The sequence below is a fragment of the Amblyomma americanum genome, chromosome 5 (genome assembly GCF_052857255.1).
Source record: "Amblyomma americanum isolate KBUSLIRL-KWMA chromosome 5, ASM5285725v1, whole genome shotgun sequence".
Lineage (NCBI taxonomy): Eukaryota > Metazoa > Arthropoda > Arachnida > Ixodida > Ixodidae > Amblyomma > Amblyomma americanum.
The window spans coordinates 164,782,343-164,808,964 of NC_135501.1; the positions used below are offsets into that span (position 1 = coordinate 164,782,343).

A 26,622-nucleotide genomic window follows, 5' to 3' on the forward strand; every position below is an offset into this window, starting at 1 on the left:
TTACCGGCACTACAGCACGTGTCGAGCTTGTTGAGAGAGACTGCGCGTTCCCCTTCCTCTTCCGATGGCGAAGAACGGCCGACGATCGTTGGCGCAGTTTCGAAACCGGCAGTTTTCCAGGCGTGTGCTGCCATCTGGCGATGGCGGTAAAAACTATTACGAAACATTGACGACATTGACCTCGATGACTGGCAGAGCGCGCCGTCTTGAGAGGTGGAACAGAGGCGGATTCTTGGGTGACTCTTCAAATGGGGTAGGTCAGGGGAATTTTCGCAATGCATTTCTATAACTGACTTCGTTGAAAAGGGCCGGCTTTTTAATGATTGACCAATAGCAAATATCTCGCTGAAGGGCACCTCCTCCCCTGTTATATCCGTAATTGCAGTGGCACCCATAGATGAGCATAGGCCGGGACAGATGGCGGGTCCCGACCACCACCTCTTGCTGAACGTGGTTCCTGTCTTTTGTTAATGCCGCTCAAGAGATGAAAATGTTGCATATCTGCCAAACACGTCAGATTCTTCAGTGACCATTTGTATTGAGTTTACATAAAATGGCAACCATGTTTCAATTCAATCGCTATGTTGAATTGTTGTTGAGAGTTTATCGACCTTAGTCAAAACGTCCTTAAGTTTTAAGTGCATTCTCGTGTCTGCCTGCTTGCCTGCTGCCTGCGCTAGGCCAGTCAATATCTGGGCGATTCCGAATAAACAGTATTGTTTATTCGGTATTGTTTATCCGGCTACATGTGTGGTTGGAGTTAGCGGAGCGGACTTGGCCTTAAGAATGGGGTCCCAGCCGCGGTATAAACCGCGCAAAGTATACGATTAGTGTCACGAGCAGCGGAAAAAAATAATATCTGGTGCAGTCCTTGAAATCGATGCGTGAAGTAGCCTTATACGTGTCTGGGATGTATTTTTTTTTATTTTTCGCGTTCAAGCAACGTTGTAATGGTTTCAGTCACTGTTCCGACAATATTGCTTAAACTTTGTAACTTGACATTAATAATAAGCTTTGTCTTGAAATTTCATGAAAACTAAGCGTAAACAATCGCTGCGCGAAACTTAAGAGCTTCGGTTGACGCCTAGGCAGTTCAGTTTCTGTTGAGTCATATCAGTGGAGATTATTTTAATGTTTTAAGAATGAACTCAATAAAGCGAGTTTTTATTGAATTGTGACAGGCTCCACATGGACTCTGTAAGAGGTGAATTGAAACTCAATCTGCATTATTAGAATTGTGAACTCGATGAAACAGTCCCAGCTTGGGCCCCGTCTGGTCATATGCAAGGGCACACCTTTGATCAGCCGGCAGTATACGGCTTTGGATTCTTCGGGGAATCGTCAGATTCTAGCAGGACGTATGAACACAGAATACCTCCAGCTGCGCTTTATTTGATGATTCTGAGTTTTATGAGTGCATCTATGGTTTTGTCTTCGAGGATCCTTGCTTCCGTCCACCTGACTGCTCACGTGAGCCTCTTCTGTACGCGGTTTATTAGATTTAGTTTTGTGACTATAGCCGGACTGGTGGCCATCCCGTTCTCCTAAACTGAAGACTTTTTTTGCAGCTTTAGTGGTGCTAACTGGATATATTTCACCGTTTTAGGATTCCCTGGCTACAAAGCAGTGCATTTTCATTTCATAAGAGTGCGTATTATATGGATGCATTGTACTTGTTCAATGCTGTACAAATAACCGGCGCATTCCTGGTATGAGAAGGAAGTTTCATTCAATCGTAGGCCAACACCACAAGCGTTCAGCCCGGTAGTAACGCCGTAATCGTTTAGAAGGCTTGAAGGCTCCGGCTAGATGCATTATACCCTTACAAAAATTGTCTATAGACAGTCTATAGACTTTTTATAGACTATATTGCCTTCCTATAGATATTTTTGTCTAATCATAGTCTATAGACTGTCTATGGAAAAAAACTAATAGATGTGTATGGCCATTAATCTACAGACTGTCTATATAGACTGTCTGTAGAGTTTGTACTGTCTATAGACTGTTCTCTAGGCTTTGTCTATAGAGAGTCTAAAGGCTTTATAGACAAAAGTCTATGGACAGTCTATAGACTGTCTTAAGAAATTTTCAAGGGGAAGGCGATACCGATTACCGAAGGAATGGATTTCGCTGAGCAGTTTGTGTTTTAACCAATTTGAAATTCATATGCGCAACGAACACCAAACATGTATCTATATATGACCATGAGCGACTTGAGTAGCACACTTGTGCTTTTGAAAAGTAACCTCACCAGTGATTACACTTTATTGTTAAAAATGAAAATTATGTACACTAGAGATGGAGATGACTGAGGCACTGTGCAGTTGTCGGGGCATCCGCTTCTTATTCTTGCGTATTCACGGCTGGAATACAAAGACCAAAATTGTCGTAAGTAGAGGAGTAAGAACAATTCCTCGACATTCGGCGAGCTAGTTGCGAAGTGTAACACCGGTAAAAGAAAGCCAATCCAGTACTACGGAAACTGCGAGGGTCGTTTGCTCTGCGTAGAACAGATTGCGTAGAACAGACTACTTGAAAAAAAAAATATATGTATGGGTCACCGCTTGTCTTCTGAACTAGAAAACAGCTGCAGAATTACTAAGGGCGCTGCTCAGCGCGCATTCAGAATGAGGCTACTGAAAAGCGAATACCTTAAAAACGTGCCTTGGCCGATTATCAATGCAAATGATAGTGAAGGCAGGCGCACTATTCCTATGCTTCGACCGAAACTGATAAACGTAAACACAGGTGCATGCTTTTGGGTGGCTCTAGATGACTACATAGATCAACAACGCCTTACATCAAAGAACCTCCAGACACACGATGTAACACCCGATTGCATTCCCTTACTTTTTATTATCTTCATCATGGCTTCGCCGGATGGTATTTATCTGGATATGTCGGAACTTAGAAGCTATGCCACCACCAACACACAGACACGGTTTACCTGTGTTCACTTTAATCTGCGGTCTGGTAGAAATAAATACGCGAATTTAGAATGTTTCTTTCGCGAAGTAGGAGTACTGTTTGATGTAGTAATGTTTTCTGAGACTTGCATCAACACTGAGAATGATGTGTTTCGTATGCCTGGATACCGATCATATTTTATTAATCGCACTGACTAACGAGGTGGCGGTGTTTGTGCCCTGACCTCGAACAATATGAACTGTGAGCTGCAGCCAGAATTCTGTGTTGTCACACCAGACTACGAAACACTGACGCTCAGGTCAGGGTCAACCATTTTCTGTGTTTGCTATCGTCCGCCATCTGGAGATACCTGCCAGTTTTTTTTCATTTCTGGATTCTATTTTGGAGTACGTAAACGAGAACAAATACCACTTAATTCTAGGTGGGGACTTCAACATAAACTGGCTTGGTGAAACCAGCGTAAAAGAAACCTTCGAAACCCTGTTAAACATTCACCTATACAAGAATGTAATAGCGTCACCCGCAAGAATAACAGTAACTTCACAGTCTGTGTTGGATCTCTTCATCACAAATATTGATATATCTCGTGTGAAAGGTGGAGTCATAAATTACGCGCTCAGCGATCATCTTCCAATCTTTATGTCTATTGAGCATATTGTTAACACCAACAGACACTCAAGTCAACCTTTCCAGTACCGTGTAATCAACCCAGAAAAGCTGTCATCCTTTCGCACCCGCTTAACCGTCTTTAATTGGGCCGATGTACTTGAGTTGAGAAACCCTGAAGAAGCTTACGATAAATTAATGGAAAAAATTACTGATGCCTATTACGACTGCTTTCCACTTGTTACGCTAAAACGACCTAAAAAGGCTCGTAAGCCATGGGTTACCACCGACATGCTAAAGCTTATTAGAAAACGAGATCGACTGTATGCTAAGTTTCTGCAAGCCAAGATACCTTGACACATTAAAACTTTATAAAGAGTACCGAAATTTTGTCAACAAAGAACTACGTGCAGCTAAAAGGAATTATCACGAAAATCTTTTCAACTCCTCGACTGGCCGATCAGAGGACATATGGAGGATATTGAGTCTTTTGACCAGAGAGTCACCCGAAACAGTCTCGAAAGTAACGTTAGATAATGTAGAATTAACCGGGGTTGACCTAGCCAATGCCTTCAACGATTACTTCCTCTCTGTTGCACAGGCACGAAACACCACTGCTAATTACAGCTACATGGAACTAAGTACCGGCCACAGTATGTTTTTGAAGCCCGTCACTATTGATGAAGTTATTGCAGCGTTTGTATCGCTTAGGAATAGTAAGTCAGAAGATGCTCTTGGTCTTCAAATCACACCAGTTAAATATGTTATTGATGTAATAGCACCCTATTTGATGCACATTTTTAACGCCTGCCTGTCGTTCGGTCTGTTCCCGCGTGGCATGCAATCCACAAGGGTTACCGTGATCTATAAAAAAGGAAACCGAGATGAATTATCAAATTATTGTCCTATTTCTATTCTTCCTGTCATTTCCAAAGGATTCGAAAAACTAATTCTACAACGCTTGATGGCTTTTTCTGACAAACATAACATTTTAACACCGGCTCAGTACGGCTTCCGAAAAAATAAATCAACCGAGTTAGCTTTGCTTGCTCAAAAGGAGCTGATATTACAGAATTTTGAAAATAAAACTGCGTTAGGCCTCTTTTTAGATTTCACGAAAGCCTTTGATCTCATCAATCACCGCATCCTGCTTCAGAAGATGGAATACTACGGTTTTCGCGGCAAAGTTCTCTCTAATATCTTCTTACTTACAGCAACGCACACAATTTGTCGATATGAAAAGACAACGCTCGGCTATTAAACCAGTAGTTTCGGGTGTCCCTCAGGGGAGTATTTTAGGGCCCTTCCTGTTTTTAATTTATGTCAATGATATTGTTAATATCAACAAATCTGCTGACTATTTTATATACGCCGATGACACAAGTGTGTTTTTTTTCTGGACAATCGAGCATCAATTTAGCCGATCGAGCAAACAGGACACTGGGACATATAAATACTTGGGCAACAGAGAATGACTTAAAGATCAACGTTGCAAAGACAAAAGCAGTGATCTTTCATCCCCGTCAATAAGATATTTGTATTCCATCTCTTGCAATAAACAACACTACAATTGAAGTGGTTCGCCATATTAAAACACCAGGGGTCATTTTTTCAGAAAATATGTCTTGGGACGACCACATTACCTACCTCTCCGGGAAGCTCTCGCGTACGACTGGCTATTTGCGTCGCTACGGTTCATCTGTTCCCATCTCAGTTAACGTAATATTATACAATTCTCTTTCTTCCTCGGTAATGAATTATGGCGCGCTTGTCTGGGGAACCACAACGCTTAATAATACTAATAAACTGCTGCGTTTACAGAAACGTGCTATCCGTATTATTGCAAAAGTCCCTCGTTATTCACACACAGCCGAATTATTTAAGAAATTTAACATAATCGGTATAGAATCTTTATATTCCTACAGACTAATCCGTCACTACAAGTCAGAAATAATTAAACGACAATTCTTTAGCAGTGCTAGCCGCACTTGCTACGAATTATCCTGTGTATTGTACACGAAATCCGGAAAAATGAAAAGTTTATGTATGCCGCACAAATTACGGGAAACAAATGTTAAAATATCGTCTGCCAGCTATCCTGAACGAACTGTCCGGTGAACATAACCGAGATGTCTTCAACAAGTCGTTCAGGGATATGCGCAGCATGTTTCTCTAACCAAAGAAATGTACATGGCAATATTATGAGTTTCTTTGTTTTGTTTATGAAGTAAGCCCAGTCGCAGAGATGTGTGTTATTTTGTTCTCGTTTTTTTCTTCACTTCACTTTCGTGCCGTGCATTTTTTTATTCTTAGCCACTTTTGTGCACTACATTTTTCATGATCCGTACACCTCAAGTTTCTGTTTGCCTTTCGTTATCTGCTTTTTTCGTTTTTTTTTATTTTGTACGCCTTGTGGGCAGATGCGTTTTCTGCGTCTTCTCCGTTTTCTGCTGATTTCACTGCCTGAATTTTAAACATTCCGCGTATTCCACTGTATGCCTTGTAAGGGGCACGGACCTCGTCAAGCCACCTTTGGCTTTTTGTCCGTGCCCCTAAGCATCTCAGGATGTTTGAATAAATTGATTTGATTTGATAAGTGTACACAATAAACGCCATTATTACATAGTATGAGGCTAGCAGTGTATCACATACGATGAAGACTATAGACATCTAGAGTGCTGTACAGATTAAAGGTTGTAGCATGGCACGGCATAGAGAAGAACGCATATGGATAACACGCACTGTTTATGAGAAGCCCCTCCTAGGCTTGACTAAAGTCCGCACTTTTCTTTCGAAATTTTGGCCGCGTGCGTCCCTAACATACTTTGTAAGAATGGTCTATAGGCAGTCCATGGACTTTTTACAGACTCTATTGCCTTTCTATAGATATTTATTTTGTCTATTCGTAGTCTATAGACTCTCTATAGAACAACTCTACTATAGGTGTGTGACCATATATTAATAAATTGTCTATAGACTGTCCATATGATTAGTATTGACTATAGACTATTCATTAGGATTTGTCTATAGAAAGTTTATAGACATTATCTGAGGTGGGCAACCTCATGGAGGTTTCGAAACCTCATGAGGTCGACCTCAACCTCAAAATGACCTCAACCTCACGTCGTGAGGGGAGGTGAGGTCGGCGACGGCTCGAAATTTTGTGGGTGAGGTCAGCAAATCAGACCTCAACCTCACGCTTGAGCTTGAGTGAGGTCGTCATTCAGAGTGAGGTCGAAATTTTGAAGTCGAGACTTTTTGCAGTTGCCACGTCTTACTCCGAGGAGTGCCGCTTCCGTAGCGGAGTTGCAGCGCATCACGAATGACGCTTGGTGTTAGGTTTCCCCTGTTTGGACAACCGGATGCCGCAGTTCCCTCTTAGCTTCCGGTGCTGCGTCGTATAATGTCCGTTCAGTCCGAGCCTACAGGAGGACGCACCCCTCTGGTCTTCCCGGAAGGAGTGTTACTGTCACAGCACGTACGCCACTCTCCCTCCCCCTTGCCCCGGCCGCTGGCATAGCACCCGGCTGCCTGCCGGTCGGCTCAAACTCCCTGGAGCGCGCAAAGCACGTAACTCACGTTGACCCGCGGTAGCTTTGTCTGATGCCGCAAACAAATAAGTTCAGTCCAACAAGCACGCAATAAATTCGTCGCTGCGCGGATGGCCCCAAGCAAGACTGCTTCGTGTTCATGCTCGTTGCCGGCGCTGGCGTCATGGCTCTTGCCTTGCAGTCGAATGAAGGGGATATCCTGCTGTACATTACAAGCTGACTTAACAGAAACGGGAGTAGTCGGCACAGGCGAGATAATGTGATTCAGGTGGTTTTTAACAAGGACACCTGCTGATTTGATTAAAAAAGCATGAATCCAGAAAAACCTGTATAACACAGTCGAAGCTTTTGATCATTGACTTCCCCTTTCGAATCTCACACTAATTATGTATATTCCCGTTCCGTAATGCAAGCAAATGCAAATATAATTTCACTTTTTTTATCCTTCCGAATAACCTCTCTTTTGGTATCCGGTTCCTTGTTCCTTCTCGGAAACACCGCAGCACGAGGCGAACGCACCACCATAGCGGTGTTTCAGCGGCGAAAAAGTGCTAAACTATAATGAATGTATCGTGATGGTGGTAGCTAATTCCTTTTCCTTTTTTAATGAAGATGTGTGAAAGCTACTAATTACATGCTCGCGCTGTGCTGCTGGGTCGCTGTTTCAAACCTTCTAATATGACGTTTAATGGGGCACACTGTTGTTCGCTTCTCTTTTTTAGTGTGCTATTTTTGATTGTATGTTTCTAATCATTCTCTTTTTTTTCTTTTCTCGTATGGGATCAGTTAGGTTGGCGGCCTGCCTTGCAGACGACCAGGCGCTGCACGTTGTCTTTCCTTTAACTATTTTGCAGAGACCCATCGTTCACCTTAAACGGCTTCGCAGAATGCTAGCGCGGTGCTGGTGGGTAAAAAACGTCGAGGATGCTGGCGTACCATTGATTAGTTCAGTTATAGTTCAGTTATATAAAAGACACACTACTTAATAATATGTAAAATAAATTGGTAACACTCGACTTGTTAACTGTCTCAGACTGGTTGACGAAATGGTACCCAGAATTCTGTTGAGGCGTATGAGTACTTAGGCGGTTTTTTTCCCCTGGGGTGGGGTGGGTTGGGGGTGGGGGTTCGGAAAAAGATTTCGTTGCGGGGAAATTTGAGCGGAGAGCCATGGTGCTCCTTACAGAGAGAGCGGTTCACGCTGCCTACTTAAGGCCAGTTGTTTTGACCCGTGTGATGTTTATAGTTGGCAGTGTTCGAAGACGTATACTGTAGCTCTTTCTTTAAAAATGCCGCGGGTTCACCGAGCAATCGGAGAATTCCCAGGATTTCGAAACCATTACCATCGCCACCTGGAGGGAAGTGGCGCAAACGGGGGAGGGTCTTGACCTCCCAGGAACATCAACATCTTCATCCTTAATTATTATCTGCAGGCATTCCTATTTTCTCGCACAATTGTCTTCGGTTGCTGAATAATGTGCAATATTTATTCAATATTCTGGCAACATTTAATTTGGTAGCGGTATATCAGACTTCTCCGGGCTCATAAGGATACACTGTTAGCATCATCATCATTGGCATCATCTCGAGAGTCAAAGGCAGGTGTCGTTGCATGATCTTTGCAATATGTCATACATGAGAACTGGCGCGGTTACCTGCTGGACAATCCGAATGTTTGTAATGTGGGCCGGGTTGTGGGCACTCTTTTTAATGCGTCATGCGCTCATGTGTAGTAATGTGGGATCCATATGGATCTTGAAATGGGGTTGGAGGGGGGCCTGGTATGACGAGAAATTACATCTTCGTCACGTGAGTAGGTGTGATGTCATGTTACAGCGCCGTCACGTGACTAAGTTTGATGGCACATTACATCTCTGTCACGTGACCTGGTATGACGTCACGTTCACATGATGTCACCACTAATTATAGTAATTAATCTTAGCGTTACCAAACATCTTAATTAGCATTGATTAATTGTGTGACGTCATCATCTTCGTCGCGTAACTCATGACGCCGCATGGCGCCGTTTCTTGCGGACACTTTTTTGCGGATATGACCTTGAAAGTGAGCCATCTAATGCTTTCACATTAATAAAAGAATTCGCCGCTCGCTCTTACACAGACAAATACAACGTGCCTATGTTGATGTGCTACAGTCGCAGCTTGTTGTTTTCAAAGGCAACATACAGAAGACTGAAAAGAGCATTCTCGATCGGTATGCCGGATAGAGCTGGAAAATCGAAATATACTGATATGCGTCTGCATAACCGTCGCATTGTTAAGTACATCGACGACCAGTTTCTTTATATTCGGTAACTATTCTTAAGCCTGAAAAGAGTATCGTGAATACCTCCCTCCTCCTCCCAATTTCTTGTAGATGGTGTAGAAGGGTTGTGTTTGTCAATTGCCGGTTCGTGCGTGAATGAGCGAGAGTCTTCCAATACGAACAAGCATACACGAAGCAGGTTGCCAAGTATTGACACATGTCAAGTACTCACCGACGTACTGGTGGTAACCGCGTATGGGACGCCCCTGCCCGCAGGCCGTATACTCTCTGAGGGTTCATCCGAGATAAGCTTCTCCTATTGTGTGCACATCCATAGTGTCTGTTCACACCTTATTAAATAATACCATCATCATTTTGGCTTTCCTGTCTCACAGGATTCTCAGAATTGTTTTCAATTGAAAAACTTCTTAATCCCTTTTTGTTTTTTTTCGTTTGTTTTCTTTGGTTGGGCAGCCGACCACAACCTCACAATTTGAGGTTATAGTGAGGTTGAGTGAGGTCAGCAGTGGCCTCAGCAAAAGGGAGGTGAGGGCGTCTAAGGAGACCTCAACCTCAACTGATGAGGTTGAGGTTGAGTGAGGTCGGCAAATTCTTTTTGAGGTTGAGGTGAAGTCCAGGTTTTTTAGGTCAAATGCCCATCTCTGGACATTATAGATGGAAGTCGATGGACAGTCCATAGACTGTCTAAAAATTGTTTGTAGGGGAAGAAAGCAGTGTTTTTCAGTCCAGTTTTCCAGCTTCATTCCGGAGAAACTGTACTTCATTTAACCATGAATTCTGAGGCCAAATCTGGCGCCTAGTAGCAGATACATTTAGGTTTTTTCATCGCTATTGCTGTCAGCATTGCTCGGATCCGGCTTTTCGCCGACCTCTTAATTGGACTGCTCTTCGGCTGTATCCATTAACTCGATATTTCTGTAACTTTAAAACTCTTAACAATGTTCGGAGAGACCGCTCGCCGCATAGTGGCGAATATAAAATTCACGAGCAGCTTGACAAGCTGTAGTTATGCCCTTCTTAGCGGTCCAGTCGGCGCCACTGCGTGGTCGGCGGTTGCTGTCCACTTAGAGTACAGGAATTTTATTTAAATGCCACACAGCTGAACGGCGGTGCATTCTCCATGGAATATTATAATAATGATTCCAGCACGAAGCTCTCGTCATATGTGGCAGCTTCGCTGGGATCGTGCCGCACAAGGAAATTTACACGCACGTGAATACAGTTGCTGTTTACCGATGTTTTTCGCTGTCTAAGCGTACTGTTCACAACGAGAAAATGCCAACACCTTTCTGTACCTCCGTGAGTGAAACCTACACCCACCAACCACTTATCCATATCACACCCCTAGCTATCGGGCTGCCACCTACACACCGCCATTCTCGATCTACCTCCCCACACCACATCCGTCTACATCCAGCTTCCAGAAGCGCCAGCCATCACCAACCCATCGCTCATTATCTCTACTCTCCAGTATCCTCAAGACCTCCACCCCGGGCAATCAGGAGAGGTTACTGCGACAAATGTGCGTGAGGTGGACTGGTTGGGGGCGGCTACCAGACGGTGCATGTGGGTGTTGTGATTTGTTTGGTGGTGGGCGAATAATTCTGGACGGTGGTGATGAGTGCAGGACAAAGGCGGGCGCGTAGTGGATGCGGGCTTGCTGGAGGTTGGAGGTTGGCGGCATAAAACAGCACCAAACGGAATGACATTGAGGAAGGGGGAGTAGTAATGATAAAGTATTAAAAACAACGGCGAAATAAAATTCTAACACGCATAAGAAATACAGCTGCTCTCCAGAAGCACTACCCACCTTTCCAGCCCCTATATCTAGGAGGCTGCCCACCCACGGCACCCTCCAGAAAAATTCTGTCGCGCGTGTGAAGCCTTGGCTTAAAGTAAAAATATCAAAAACAAATCATAGAAGGTAAATCTAACTGCTTTCGCAGAATTGTCACATCGCATGTCTGGCTGCCCCGAAATTTTTTTTTCGTGTCATCCGCTCCCAAGTTTGGTGGAGCGCGGACAGGAGGGCGGCCCTTAGTCGAGTGTACACGGTATAACAATTATTCCCTTCATTCTGTTTCATTATCTAGTGCTGAATTGACTAACCGATCACAAAGGCAACGGGAACATGGTCGGCGTCTCGAATCAGAGGCGAAAAGGAAAAGAAAAGCGATGGAATCGTTTCACTATCAAGGCTTTGAAATTGCACGTACCATGGGAACGCATTTTCGGGACGGACACGAGCAGCACCAGGCCGAGTAGGAGCACGGCGGTGACGATGGCATACCCGACCACCTCCTGTACGGTGGGACACTTGTACGAGAGGGGGTCGCTCCACTGCATCTTGCGTTCTTGCCTGCGCTGCTCCAGTACGTAATTCGTGTGCGCCGGCTCGCCAGGCGACATCGGGCCTCCTTTGGGCTTGGGGAGAGCCTTGTCGTGCTTGTCACTGGCACTCTTTTTCGTCTTCTTGTCCTTCCCGGCCTCTTCCTTCTTGCCGCCCTTGGCATCGGAGGACTTGCCGCCTTTGTCAATGGAGCCTTTCTTGCTTTCCTCCTCGGCCTTGCCTTTGTCCCTGCGCGGCGGCGACATGATGTCCGGCGGCGACATGATGTCCAGCGGCGTACCGGCGCCAGATGCGCTCGCTCTGTCGTGCTGCTTTGCCAGTCCCGCAGCTGCTTCGGGTAGCTTCGCATCCGACGTCTTCAGCGCTGGCTTCAACGTTGGAGTTCCCGGTAGGGGACTTTTCTTTTCTCCCTGGGGCGAGCTTGCAGCGACCGCAGCGCCGCTCATGCCTCCGCTTTCGTTGAGAGTGGGTATCTTGCGAAGCTCGTCGTTGCGAAAGAAGAGTTCCGCCATCTTCAGGGCTGTGTACTCTGGGTCCTCTGAGCCACCGCCTCTTGGCGCTCCTGCTGGAAACATTGTAGCCGCCCTGCCGCGTTCATCCATCTCTTCGTAGAATTCGTGTCTGAGGGACTCTTCGGTCCTGAACGCGTGTGGCGCGACGGGGGGTGCTTGTGGAGGCACTGGCGGTGGGGGTGGTGGGGCGGGTGGCTTGAGTGTATCCGACGGTGGTTTTGCTGGTGGAGAGGTGGCTACCTTGTCAGTCTTTTCTTTGTTTCCTTCAAATGTTACTTCGCTCTTTTTTTTCTCTGGGGTGACGGAGCGCTCGAGCGACAGTGACGAGCTTCTTCGACTCCTCCGTCGGGGCTGCTCCACCAGACGCATGATAAACGAAGGCTGCTGCTCAGCGATTTCCTTCGACCTGGTAGATGGACTGTGTTTCTCCAGCTGTCCTTGCTTGGAGCGAATCGAAGCTCGCGACGACGAAGAGTGCTCGCGGCCTTGCGTGATGCGTATGGACCAGTCAGGAGCGTCGTGAAATCCAGACGCTGGTGGACCACAGGCGCCCGGGGCCACTGCTTGTGTCGAACCCATGGCCATCCCCTGTTGTCCATAAAATTGCTGAAAGTCTGGGGGTGGAACGGGTGGCGTGGGCTTTTTCGCCGGCGACTGCGAGCCCATGTGGGCCGGTGACCCTTGTCTGGAACTCTTAGGGCCGTACAAGTACTGAACGGACCAGTCCTTTTCTGCTTCAGAGGCTCTTACCGATGGTAGCGAGGGCGGCTGCTGGGAAGGCGGTGAGAAAGTCGGTTGGAAAGGTGGCAGGGAGGGAGTCATGAGTGGAGGTGTCCTCTCCCGCGACCCGCGGCCTCCAGAGGAGTGGCGGAGGACCCAATCAGGCGAGTAGGGGGCACCGGGAGGTCCGTAGGGCTGAGGGAACTGCATTGGTGCTCTAACAGCTTCCATGGGTGGCGGTGGTAGCTTCGGTGGGGAGCGCGAAATGGAGTCAGATTGAGACGGCGAGTGCGAGTATCGAATGACCCACCGCGGGCCGCCTTCCTCTTCAAAGTACAACTCCTGTGGAATGGATGGCTGACCAGCCATATATTGCGGTCTGGACGAAGAAACTTGCTCCTGTGATCGACCAGCCGTGTATTGCGATCTAGACGAAGAGAGTTTCTCTTGCGATCGCTTGCCTCTCGGACCCTTCTCAGCTAGTCTGCTTTGGTCTCGCTTGAGCGCACTCTCCTTTTCGGCCATCCAGCGCTCGAAGCTGCTGCCACGCCGTGCGTCGCTGCTCCTGCGGTCTTTTCCGCCTCCAGAACCTTTCCGAGCTTCGTCCTGCTTGTCTCCGCTTCGAGAGGAAAACCAGTTGAAGATGTTTGAGAGGATGCTGCCCCCAGCAGCAGGCTTTGGAGTTGTCTCTTTGACTTCGCTTCTTTCGGTCACATCTTCAGAGCTGCGCTCCCGCCGTTTGAACCTCGGCGGTGGCGGTGGCGGTGGACTGTACATTGGCGACGAAGGTGCCTCTAGTGACGGGGGAAACATGGGTGGCGGAGGTATCATTGGCGGCGGGGGCATCATAGGTGGCGGGGGCGGTTGGGGTGGATAGTACATTGGCAACGACGGTTCCATTCGTGGCGGGGGAAACACCGGTGTGGGAGGCATCATCGGCGGTGAAGCGCGCGATGACCTCCTCTTAGGGGATGATCTTGGAGATGCTGGCCCCCCTTCGGTCTCGAACCTGCAGATATCACACACCGAATTGCAGCAGCTCTTGCGCCTTTGTTTCTTGCCTTCCGTTTTGGGGGGAGACGATGGCGTTGGCGACCCCCCGAAAAGGTTGCACACCGACTGCCAGCACGAAGACGGAGGCGCATCGCTAGCGCTCTCGAGAGATTTCTTCTTGGTGGGCCTAGGGGATTCACCACCAGAAAAATCCTGGGCGGATCGAGCTCGCCTCTCGGCGGCCGATGAAGCAGCCACGGACGATGTCGCAGTGTCGTAGGAAGTTGAGCGGTGCATCTCCGTGCGGGACCAACGCCTCTGCGTCCTCTTGGCTCCTGGAAAGCCGACGACCCTTACCTTCGCCACGAGCTCGTTGTCTGAGCCCGCGACCGACTCTGAGCTGTAAGCAACGTCCGGAGAAGGCGCACTATTCACCGTCGACTGCTCTCGGCCCCGTCGCTCGTCTCGGGCAGGAATCGACTTCCCACTACGGGCGGGACTACCTTGATGGTTAGGCGGTGGTCGATGCTTAGGCGACCCATGCTGACTCGAATCGCGGCTTTTCGTAGCTGGCCGAGGCGAAGGTTCCTCGCGGATCTCTTTACGCTTGCTGTTGTTGGTGCCCTTCCGGTCCGGACTTCCACGCGGAGTAGACTGGGCACTCTGCTTCTTTCTGCGTGTAGCCCAAGTGAAGCCGGCACCGGAAGTAGCGGACTCGTTGCTGGACGCTGCCTGAGCTGTTCGAGGCGAGGGTTCGTCGCGGCCGTGTTTCTTTTTACTGTTGTTGTTCCCCTTCTTCCGGTCTGGACTTCCTCGCGGACTGGACTGGGCGCTCGTTCGATTGGGCCTCTTTATTTTACGCGTCGCCCACGTGAAGCCGAGACCAGATGTAGCAGTTTCGCTGCTGGACACCCCCGGAATGGCAATCTTCTCGCTCTTTTCAGATGACTTTTCTCTCGACGTGCTGCAACTGGCGTACTCTTCTGTCTGCGAGTCCATGGAGCGAAAGGACGGTTTCCTCTGCTGCCGCGGCACCTTGAGCTGTACGCCTTTCCTGCTCTTGCTCGTGCGTGACCACGAGAACCAACTCGGTGATCCGGCATCAGAAACACTCAGGCTAAAGCTTTCCTCTACACTTACATCGTCAATCTCGAGCTGCTTCTTATCTTTTCTAGACTTGTCTTGGCGTTTGGGGCTGCCACATGAGTCGGCCTCGGGATTCTTCTTCCCCTTGTGTTTCTTTTCCTCCTTCTTTTGATTCTCTTTCCATCGCGCGTCTTGCTCTTTAATGGTCTTCTCAATTTCCACCATTTGCTCCTGGACCCGTTTTTCCAGCTTGGCCACAGGATCCTCTTCGGTGTCCGACGCGGGCGGACCACGACCCTGTGCGCCCCAGGCTGCAGCAGTTTGGGCACCTCTGGTTTCAGGTGGTGGCGCGGTCGTGGCATTTAGTGGCATGAGAACCGGGTTGAGTTCGTTTTCCGAGTTCATCATGTACCCCACCGTGAAGGTATTCCCTATGGCTGGCGGCGGCAGCGGAGAGCGAGCGCGCCTGTGAGTCTTCTCGTGGTGACAGCAGTGTGGACTCCGCTTTTTGTGCCGCTCTTCTGAAGTCTCCTCCTCTTGGTTAAAGATACCCTTGAAACAGGAGGACAGCGGACATGCAGCAACACGTTCTGAAGAAGAGCTCTTTGTGGCCTTTTGCGCTGGTGGTGCTGGTGCGGGGCTCTGAATCTGTGTCTGGCCATAGTAACCTATTTGAGCCATGGGAGCTTGCATCTGAGCCATCGGTCCTTGCATCTGTACTGGTCCTCCGGCCATGGGAGTAGGCAGTCCGTTGTTTAGATTAGTCATGTACGGAGGACATACAAAGTTTTGATTAACGTATCCCGAGAATGGTTGGCTTCCTGAATACGGTAACAAGGGCGACTGATCCCCGATGCTTGGCTGGCGTGGCAGTCCTCCAGGCGCGCATGGTTGCTCAGTCTGGGTTGCCACGCGAGCAATGTTAACGCGTCTCGATTCACTATTGCTGTCGTCTATGTCCACGTGCGTTTTCACTCTCGGTATTATGACCTTGGGGAACTGCGACTGCGTCGTAGATGGCGAGGAGCACCGTACGCATTCGCCGCGTTCTTCTGTCTGCACTGTCTTAGCCGACGTCATCCTCTTTCTCTCTGCAAGCGAGGGCGGCTTCCCGGCAGCTGCCGAGGAGCGCACGATGACCGGGCTCGGTTCTTCGTCGGCGTTCTCGTGACTCTCGAAGGTGCTCAAGCTCTCAACTCGGATGAGCCTCTTCCTCCTCTGCTGCCGGTAGCCGCTCTCTGGGGTCCAGGGACCTCTTGCCTCGGTCGCTAGAGAAGGGTACGTTGGCATGGTACCCACGAAGGCAGGCGGCAGCGGCTCGAACGCGGGATTTTCGTAGCAGCCTCCGTGCCAAGAGTTGGTCATGTTAGGAGGACACATGTTATTCCAGTACTGACCCGGTGCATTCATTGGTAACTGAGGTGGCCGCAGTGCATGCGTCGCTATTCTTGGTGGTGACAAACTTCGCCTTGGACGTAAGGTTCTTCGGGGACCGTAGGCTTGACTAATCCTTATATCCTGTTGCGCTGATATCGTGCCCCTCGGTACCGAAGAGAATTCGCTCTGCTGCCAGGGCGCACTTATCAAACGGCGGCCTTTTCTCGTTAGGCCGGCTGTGGAAGGCCTAAGCCGGCCATACTGCGACCGTCCACGCATGAACTCAGGTGAATTGCGCCGCACCAGTACCTTTCTGGGAGCCGTGGGTCCACCGGTCGCAACGAAGGCCTCGACATTCCGCATCCTGACGTCACGAAAGCGGGCTCTGGGCGCAGGCAGTGCAAAAGGGGCCGCAAAACCACGCAGACCTCTGGTGCCGTACGTTTCTTGAGGGTATACTGGAGGCTCGCGATAGCTGCTGTAAGGAAGCCAGTCTTGAGCGTCGCCCTGAATCTGGTAGTCAAACTGATCACTGTAGGGCGGCTTCACGAGTTTGCTTGCGCTTTCAGTGCGAAGGGTTGTGACAGAAGCACGTGGAATTAATGTTGGTTCCTGATTTTGGAAAAGAAAATTGTTCTCGTTGTCCGTAACCACTTGGGTGTCATCAAGCGGCGAACTGACTTGTTCGCCGAAGGGAGCCGTGGGGCCCCACTGTGCTGTCTGAGAGTCATGCGCCAATCCGAAAGGATGATCGATGTTTCCGGGCAATTCGCTGGCTACCGGATCACTCATGCCATCGGGTCTTGCAAGACCCGTTGATGTTACCGGCTCCTCACAATAATGTAGCTCTTGGTTGATCTGTGGGCCGTCCGGCTCGGAGGTAATACTGGAAGACGTGCTAACTGTTACCAACCTTGCCTCTGGAAATGTGGGTAATTGCGATTGTGCCTCTATTGAATTGTGCGGAGTCTCGTAGGCGGTTTCGAAATCCATCATGGACCGGGCAGAAGGAAATGTAGTGGCACTGTTCCCTGGATGTCTCGGAACACCCAAGTCAGCGCCTGATCCCCACTCAGCCGCTGCATCCTCTACAAAGCGGACCGTGCACTGCCGATCTGGTGGCCCGAAGTAGGCTTCAGTTGAGCGCTGTTCATCTGAAAGCCTTTCTACGCACAAGTCGTCTATCTGCTGACCAGGGTTTGAACTGTTGTACGTAGCAGGGTTGGAGTTGTGGAATGAGTTTAATAAGCTAACATCTTCAAACGGAACGGCAGGTCCGAAAAGTTCTCTCGCAGAACTGACCTTAAAAGCCTGTGAGGCGCCTCTTCTCGCCATGAAATTCTCCTCGATAATGTCAGGGGCGCTCTCTTCACGAATAACGGAGAGTACCGGCCGCACCATGCTTACTGGCGTAGAACTGCCAGAAGGTTGTCGACAAGCTTCGGATGCCTCGTAGCCGCCGTAACCGTGCGAGCTTTGAAGCCTTTCTCTGGAAACATTCAGCTTAAATTTCTCGGTCCAGCTTCTCTCAAGGTCACCGCTTTCGGCGGAAATCTCCAGGCTGCTTTCCTCCCCTTCATTGTCTAGCAACGTGCGACCTCTGAGGGAATGATGAGAAAACACTCCTGCAGCTGTACCGGCGCCAGATGAATCACGACTGACATCTTTAAGCGGAAGAAATTCCTCGCGCTCTCTTTCGGCCCGGGCTGTAGCCGTTGCGGAAAACCCGCGATGAGTGTCTCTGTTTGAGCGTTCCCGGTACACAGGCATATCGAGGTCTTGAACGCTTTTCCTGGACCGAGGTAGGTTTTGCACGTCCTTTTCAGTAAGGCCAATGGTTGTGGCTGAGAAACCAAACTCTGTTATCTCGTTCCGACGCGATTCCTGGGCACCAGTAGCACGCACGCTCTTTCCAGAGGTCAAGCTGAACTCGGATTTGTTAGTTTTGGAACGGCTAATACCTTCTGGGAGTTTGTTGAGGGACTGGTTAGAGGCGATAGCCAGGCGATCCTTCTCTGTGAGGCCAGTGGTCGTCGCTGAGAAGCCAAACTCTGTTCTCGCGTTACCGCGTGATTCCTTGGCACCACTTGCATGGTCACTTCTCCTAGAGGATAAGCCCAACTCGGATTTGTTGCTTTTGGAATGACTAATATTTTCTGCGCGCTTATTCAGAGACTGATTCGAGGCGATTGCGAGGCGGTCTCTGTCCGTGAGGCCAACGGTCGTCGCAGAAAACCCGAACTCAGACATTTGGTTTGTGGGGCGTAGGTTAACGCGTGAACCGGACATTCCGGGCCCGCGTACAGGCGGCAGGGCTTGACACTCTTTCTCGGTGAGACCGAAAGTGGTCGCAGAAAAGACAAACTCCTCCCTGAGGCCTGACCGGACGCTAGCCTTTGATATCCTGCCCAGTTTCTCCGATGACGTCACGTACGGCGCCAGTTCAGCCGCTGCAGATGTGTATGACGTAGCCGGGTGTACGTACTGGGCTTCAAAACCTCTGCCGGTGCTATGAACCGACAATGTACGCAGTATAGCTTCAGACTCTTCGTATTCTTGGAGGGGCAAGAAGGGCCCGCCGACTTGGCTGTCGATAAAGCCAGAAGGATTGAGATCTTCAAGACGAAGGGCAGTGGACCTCTCTTCTTCGTTGCGCAAGGACGCTGCGACTTTGGTGATGGTTCCTAAGCTGGGCACGTTCGCTAATGGGGCTGCAGAGGCTCGGAAGGTTTCCCGGCCAGGAGTTGGTCCGACTCCTAATTTGTGTTTGGCTTCGGTCTGTAAAGGCTGCTGTTTATCATCCACCGGCTCCGCGCTAACTTTCTGACCTTCCGCGACTGGAAGCTTCGTCTCGGCGGCCACAGACGTCGCTGAGGGTGCAGCCGTTCCAGTGTTTGGATCCGTCGCCGCTTGTGTCATGACAACCGACTGAGTGGATGTCTGTCCGTGCGGAGGATAGTTGGCGTCCCAGTCCGGAGGTTGCGGCGTGTCGTGCACGTGGTGCACGTTGCCGACGGCGGCCATCTGGAAGCCGTGAACTAGGTCCGCCTTGCTCGTCTTGGGAGTAATGATCTGCCCTTCCAGGTGTATGCTCCCACGGGTCTTGGCCTGAGTGACGCCAATGGCGAATTGCTCTTGACCCTCTTGTGACTTGTTGGCCGACGCCGACACCTGGATAGGCAAGTCACCTACAGATTCTTTGGGCCGCAACACGACGAAAGAAGCACCCGACTCTTCTGATTGCGATTTCGTACTTGGGTCAGGGTTGGCAGTAGCTGCAGGAGTAGACGGGGCGAGCATGTTGATCCTGGCGCGCGCCGCCTTGAGCGGCACAGCCTCCTTCACTACGTCTTCTTCACTCTTGGTAGTCCTTGCATCGAGGGCGCCGTTCGCATTTCGTCCTTGCGGCGCTTCATCTTCGGCACGATTCGTTGTGTCTTGCTTCAGCTCGTTCGCACCGAGCCTCCCTGCTTGTTCGGTCTGTAGTCGCGCTTCGTCTTTCTTCGGCTTGCTGGAGTCCCAGTGAACAAGGACACCTCCGGAAGAACCTTCTTCCACAACCTGGCGCATCTCAAACGACCACTGGCCAGATACTCCCGGACGGACGGACTCGTACTTATGAACCAGCTTACGCTCAAAGTCTCTGGCAGCTTCTACTTGGATCGTGGTTGAACTAGCACCGTGGACGGAGGCTTGTTTGGCGACTGTTCTGTCTCGGTCAGCCTGTGTTGATGCAGAAGAGAGTGGTATTGCGGAGGCGGTGAGGAGGGTCTCTAATCATTGTAGGAGTACAAACTTTGGTTGACCGACAGACGTTAACAACTTCGCATCGAAGCTAAAACATCAAAGAGCCACTAAGGATTTGCTCAAATTTCCCTCTGAACATTTTGACCCTGGTAACACGAGCAGACTCATTGCAGGCCTGCTATTTATGCTTAGCAATTTTGGAATTTTCTTTATTCCTATCTGCGCCGTACTACCTTCACTTCATCGTACAGCTTTGTGCATTTTTGTTTCTCATGTCTGAAATCAGGATCGATTTGGAACGCTGTAAGCCCGCTTTTAGGAATAGAAGAGTTGCATTCGTGGCATAAAAGAAAATAATAGATCTCCACCACGCAAGCGCCATCTGGCAGGTGCCAGGCAATGAGAGCGGCTGAGCTAGGCTTTAAAGAAAACCTCAGACGCAGACCTTGCGTTCGATTTGTGCACGGGACTGCGCGTATAGGGCGGTGTGCGTGCAGTGCCACAGCATGATGCAGAGCGCGGTATCCAAAGAGATAAAAAAGGCATCTCGAATATACAGCTTTGTGTTTGTTTTGTCGCTGACAGCATGAAGGCTGCTAACGCCCTATTGAAAAATGTGTACAGGTTTGTATAGGTCGACAAATAAGATTATGGCACATTTCGTTTAACATTATAGGATGAAGCTTCCAAAGCGATTCAGCCTTTGAGAGACTCCTTAGTGGCGGGCTCCGTATAAATTCGATTACCAGTGGTTCATTACTGTGCACTTACATCACACAGTGCATGCAAGTCGTGGGTTCGAACCCGCCCGATACTGTAGCACTACGATGGACTAAAAATGTGAAAGGTTCGTGTACTGTGCGTTGTTAGTACTCGTGAAGAACCCCATGTGGTAGAAATTATCCGGAGCCCTCCACTACGACGTCCCTTATAGACTGAGCCGCTTTGGAACGTCCATCCTATAAAGCCAAACCAAATCTGCCATGATCCTATTTGGTGACCCATTCAAACCTATATACATTTTTTCAGTAGGGCGCGATCCTATACAATACCGTCTGTGGTGCTCACACGAGCGCGACTGATCGCGCTAGTTGGTAATTCATGGCACCGAAGAGCACAACACCGCGCCTCTTTTCGACAAGGGCAAGGAAAGGAAGTAACACCAAGTCAATATTTCATGTGCTGTGTTCTTCGCTGTGGTGTTCACTGCTGGACGACTAAACCTCGTTTTGGTAAACTGCGGACTGTAATGAAACGGAGTCATGAGTGACTGGTCAATTTGCAGTTTGAAGTAAGCAGGGTGAAAAGGAATGGCTTGTGCATAAACGTCTCTAATATTTGTTTGATTTCTTTTGCTGTCTTGTGGCATGAAACGAGTATGTAAACGATAGGGAGTACGTCAGGACAGTATTTCTCCAGTACTCTTCTAAATGCGCCCCTACAGATCTCCTACTTGGCACGTACGTTCTCCTTGGAGAAGCGTGCTATAACGGGACCCAGCTTCCGTGCATACTGAGCGTGCTGCCATGCGCCACCTCCGACCTCACGCTGCCGCATCTCTTCCCGGCATTCCCAGGAAGGTGCCAGTGCGAGCTTCCCGCCTCGGTGTACCGCCGCTACAGCAGGCCTTTGGTGTTCGTCGGAAACCTCGATGACCTGCGTCGCCACGACGTGCTGGCCTCCGACGCCGTCGCAGACCATCTGCTGACCCATGGACAGACACGCGTTCGAAGGCGTTTCCTTCATGAGCGCCCTCTGGTCCAGCTTCCACGCCTGCACGCAAATGGAGTCTTGCGAAACTAAGGAAGGTATACTGGAACAAAGCAGTAGCGTGGCAGGTCACATTTGTGGCAGTGCTGTATGATGCAACGAAGAATTATTATTTTTTTTGTGGTGACATTCAACCTCTTTCCGTGCACTTTCCTCGACTCACATGTGCCTGAAAAAAAATAACAGTGTAAGTGATGACTTCACTGCATTCGGATGCTATTCGAGGACGAAGCGGCAAGTGACCATGAAAGAAGTCCCTGCAATCTATGGCGTCTATTCTACTGTCGCGGTCGCCTTGCTCCATGCTAGCTTGGCATGCCCACTGGCATCGTAGGTGCCGCAAGACGGGAAACCGCGATCTCATGACAGTATGTGGACAACATTCGTTAGAGGGCTTTCCTTGAGGGGCACTTGCAGCTTCATTCTTGAATTGTACTTGGCTTTAAAGAGCAGCTTGGTCTTCTCCCTACATGTTCCCGCGTCCTAGTCATTCCGATGCACGTCAAGCACTCACCTCTTCCTAGCAAATGTCAGCCAATGTATCAACACTTGATCAGAGTCTCGGAGGGTCCCCGGACACCATTACGGCTCCCACTAATGTCAGCGCGCTCACCCTGTCCGGGACTCGCGATGCATCAGCTGCCGATGGCACGGTTCTGTCGGTAGCCGCAAGGCCCCGCTCACACCCTCGAGGCTCAGCGAACGCTGCTGCGACGCCGCTGAGAACCGTGGCTGGCTGCTCCTGCCGCCCGGCACTGCAAAGGGGCACGCAGACACGTCCGCGGTTCACGGCAGCCGTCGCTGAAGCGTACGCTCCTTTCTTCGCCGCCGCCAACAGACGAGGCGACGTCTGCCATGTGCTCACATTTTCGAGTGTCTCTACCAAAAGTTACACGCTTGCCCCGCCCGCTCTTATCTGATGGCGCCACCGTACGCCCGCGTTCTCGACTTCACTACTCCTGTCTTTCGGGCAGGACGGAGCAAGACTGCGTGGAAAGGCCTCAGCAGAGCTGCCTCTAGGACAGCGTGTGGAGCTTTGGGCGGCTTGCAGATTCGTTTGCCTGGCAACGTGTCAATCGTTACCGGATAGAACCTAGAGTAGGGCCCTAATCCTTTGCGCTCATGGGGGCCCACCAGCAGGGAGTAGGTTGAAAATAATGGAGTAAATACTCATGGCATCAACCCAAGCACGAACGTAGGCTGCATAGAAGAGCGCGGAAACAACTCTGTCGCATAAAAACTCGTCCGGGTCCGGGCATCGAGCCCGGGACCACAGCCTGTCCGAGGCCGTCTTTCTATCAACTAAAGAAACCAGGACGACTACCATATTTCAGGGCAAGGTCCAGTAGATCAACACGTCAGAGTGTAAACGGTTATTGACCGATTCTTGAGCGACAAAGTTTCGATGAAAGTCGTGTATCTTTCCTTCATAGTCATTATCGCTGCGTTTGGGTGGATGCTGATGGGTATAATTATTCCCGCCATGTGACACCAGGGTCGACAACTATGATAACCACGTGTCACTATGGCGCGAAAAGACGTAACGCGAGTCGCATTCCTTCTTACGCAACACCTGACGCGTACGGCATGTATGCCGCAACGGGGAACACGCTGCCATCACTCAAGTACTGTTCCGTCGTCAAGGTACTTGATAAACCAACGCTCTGCAGCTTAACACACCAGCGGAAGCGTTTTAAGGGTTATCCCTAGAATGTCTCAGAAGGCGTATGTGTCTGAGGGCAAGTGGCCATCAGTTCTTGGTGAGTGCAGGTAAGTGCAGTGAAAGGACTCGCATTCGACGGGGCTCCCAGCAGAACAGCTTCGTCAACGTAGCTGGGCTGGACAGGGTGCTGCGCGTCCGCCATCAGCGCCAGCTGCTCGTCCAGCTGCTCCGCGAGCAAGCTCCGCGAGTGGCTCACGGGTCCAACGCTGAGGGACACCCGTCTGAACAGGCTCAGCTCACTGCTGCCGGCCCCGTCCACCTGGCCGCCTGCAGCAGTGCATCGTCGAGTTCTGCACGGTGCGCAACGTTCTGTGCTCTCCATTGCTTATATACACACACTTTTGTCGCGTCCTTGCCGTAGTTAACCTAAGCCGCCTGCATCACCGAGAAATACCTTAGTGTGGAAGGTGAGCCATGCTTCAGATGACACTGACATCGCGATGTTTCAGGTGTAGTGGCGCGTTGACGTACAGAGTGAATCATTGGCTCAAGGCCGACCTCGGAGGGCTTCGAACGCAATCACACGCCTGTTTCTTGGTGTGAGGTCTACGGGTCACAAACAAACAAAAAGGCAGGACCGTTTTCTGCCTTCACGTTACGCTACCCATTACTGGGCAGGAGGACTTTGCTGTTTCGATGCGCCTCAAGAATACTTCGCCTCGGACTTTTCTCCCCACAACTTCTCGCCGCGCGCAGCCAATGGCGGAAAGTGGTGCTGAATCTGAGGGCGTGCAGCCTTCCCATCACTGTACGGTGGTGCCACTTTGACATAGCCCTCGCATTCTAACGCGATCAGGCAAACTGTGGTAGTATCCATGTCACGTGTCAATCCACGAATTCGAGCTGGGAGAGAAACTATCCCAGAGCCTCCACGGCCTAGCTTTTAATGCCTTTCATTTAGAACAATAATAAGATTGCCGCCAGCAGTCTGCTGTACAACGACCCCCACTGTTGTTCTGTGCGGCCAGGACTGCCGCGTGATCATCATGAAATGGTAGAAACGCATGAATGCAGAAAACAGGGCGTGAGTTATGACTGGGAACCACGCACAATTATACAGATGCGAATAAAGATATCAAAGCGTGCATTGCTCTCTAGTGATCATTTTTAATGCAGTTTGAAGGTAGCAAAGTGTAACAAGCGTTAAACAGAAAAATACTGAGGAATCGAATGCGCTGCGAAAAAACTCTAACAAATTCGGCAATTAAAGGAAAGGCACTATATGATCAGTCCACCCGGCGCACACAAAGCTGGCATACTGGCAACAGAGGAAGCTAAAGTGTAAAAAGAGGATGCACAACTCCTCTTTTATACATAGATAAGACTAGAGTATAACTTGGAACGATTTCTGACACGTTAACAAGGATATGCACCGCTACCACGTTTACGAGCTCAAGAGCAAGCTGTCGCACAAGGCCGGTCTTTCAAGTATTTGACAAAAATTAACTGGGCTTGTTGGAAGTCCGCATCTCGTCACATAACACGACACAAACGAGAAGGACGATTACAACTGCCCACCATTTGTTTTCCTGCCATTATCCTTGTCGTGTGAGTGACGCTGGGTTCCAAGACGCAACTTGCAAACTTTTTGCAATATTCAAAAGCAAGTGATGTAAGTGGCTAAGAACATCACACTCTAAGCAGAAGGGAGTAAAAAAAGGAGTGAACTGTCCTCTAGCGCAGTCTCTTTTATAAAAGGGAGTGTGCTACAGGACAGCTTACTCCCTTTTTACTCCCATATAGGCATATTCACGTTTAAAGTGCAGATGCCGGAAATGAGAGAGTAACCTTGAACGCGATAAAAGGACCATAGACTGGCCGCAGGAATGCATTTCTGACTGTTTTGCAGAGGCACCACGAAGCGTTCGCACGGCAGGACACAGATAATGAGAGACGTCGAGCGGAAGAAACGGCAGCGAGTGCTTGAAGGTCATCTCAGTGCCACTCCTGCTCGCACAGTGGGGACGGAGGAAATAGCGCATGTATCCTTTTAAGCCAACCCTGACTGCAACGAGAGCACCTTCCGGTGGCCTTTGCTCGCCTTCCGTGGCCACTCACGCGAATTCTCGGTGCCATCGGCCATGCTGCTTCGTCGGGTGACGCACGCAGCGAGGGGAGTGCCGGCCGGCGGCGTCGGTGCTGCTACACCGGGCAACGACGCCGGCGCGCCGCCCAGCTTCTTCGTCTTCTTCTGGCCGGCAACGAAGTGATTGCGGGAACACGTGGTGCCTAGTTTTGGTAACGTCATCGCAGCGGTACGCCTCACTTCGTCTTTGTCAACCATCGTCGACTCTCGGCCTCGGCTGCGTGAGGACACAGGCTTCGCTCGTCAATAGGGCATCTCTAGTGTCTTGATTTTACCGTCATTCAATTCTTCGCTCTCTCTATCTACCGCCCTATCGTTGTGCGCATGGAGATGCATTTTTCATGCAGATTGAATTTAAGCGCTACTCTGTGCAGTTTTGTGTCGTGGGGTTTTTAAAGGGAACCTCGGATGTTGCAAAGTATCCGGTGTTGAGCGGTTGCAACACTGGCCGGCGCCAAGGCGATAATTAGTACGAGACAGCCTGGCCAGGTTGACCGAGCTCAGGTGAACCTCGGGGAGTGGCGCTTGCTGCCCATTAACAAATAAAGCTTTTCGCGTTTACTTTCCAAAGCAAGGAACCCAAGGCCTTCCAGGGTAACGAAACTGCGAGCCCACCAAACCGGCTAGGCGCAAGGGCCGCTCCTGCACAAGCACGTCGTCGAAGCAGCACTTCTGGAAGTACACAGGGGCTCCTTGATGTTTACCGTCTGCCGGTTGTCTTTTTTTTCTTCTCTTATTAACGGTTCTTGTACACACCCCTTTCCCTGTAGTGAATACGCTATCATTAGAAGCCTCGTCGGGAAAGAAGTGTGTCGTCAGGAGCTAAATTCGCTGATTGGCTAGAGGGTAGTGCCGTCACCAGAACGGATTATTCCCATTGGCTGGAG

At 49.8% G+C, this 26,622-nt stretch overlaps 1 protein-coding gene across 1 annotated transcript; it reads right to left on the bottom strand.

Annotated features, from left to right (window-relative positions):
* Nucleotides 1-2,247: 2,247 nt before the first annotated feature.
* Nucleotides 2,248-26,040, bottom strand: LOC144134308 (uncharacterized). The gene is made up of 6 exons (XM_077667250.1): nt 25,708-26,040; nt 23,716-23,916; nt 22,540-22,681; nt 21,621-21,969; nt 11,588-20,132; nt 2,248-2,363 (listed from the first exon to the last, which is right to left on the bottom strand). Exons 1-6 carry the CDS (start codon nt 25,931-25,933, stop codon nt 2,344-2,346), a joined length of 9,483 nt encoding a protein of 3,160 aa, XP_077523376.1. The 5' UTR covers nt 25,934-26,040; the 3' UTR covers nt 2,248-2,343.
* Nucleotides 26,041-26,622: the final 582 nt, after the last annotated feature.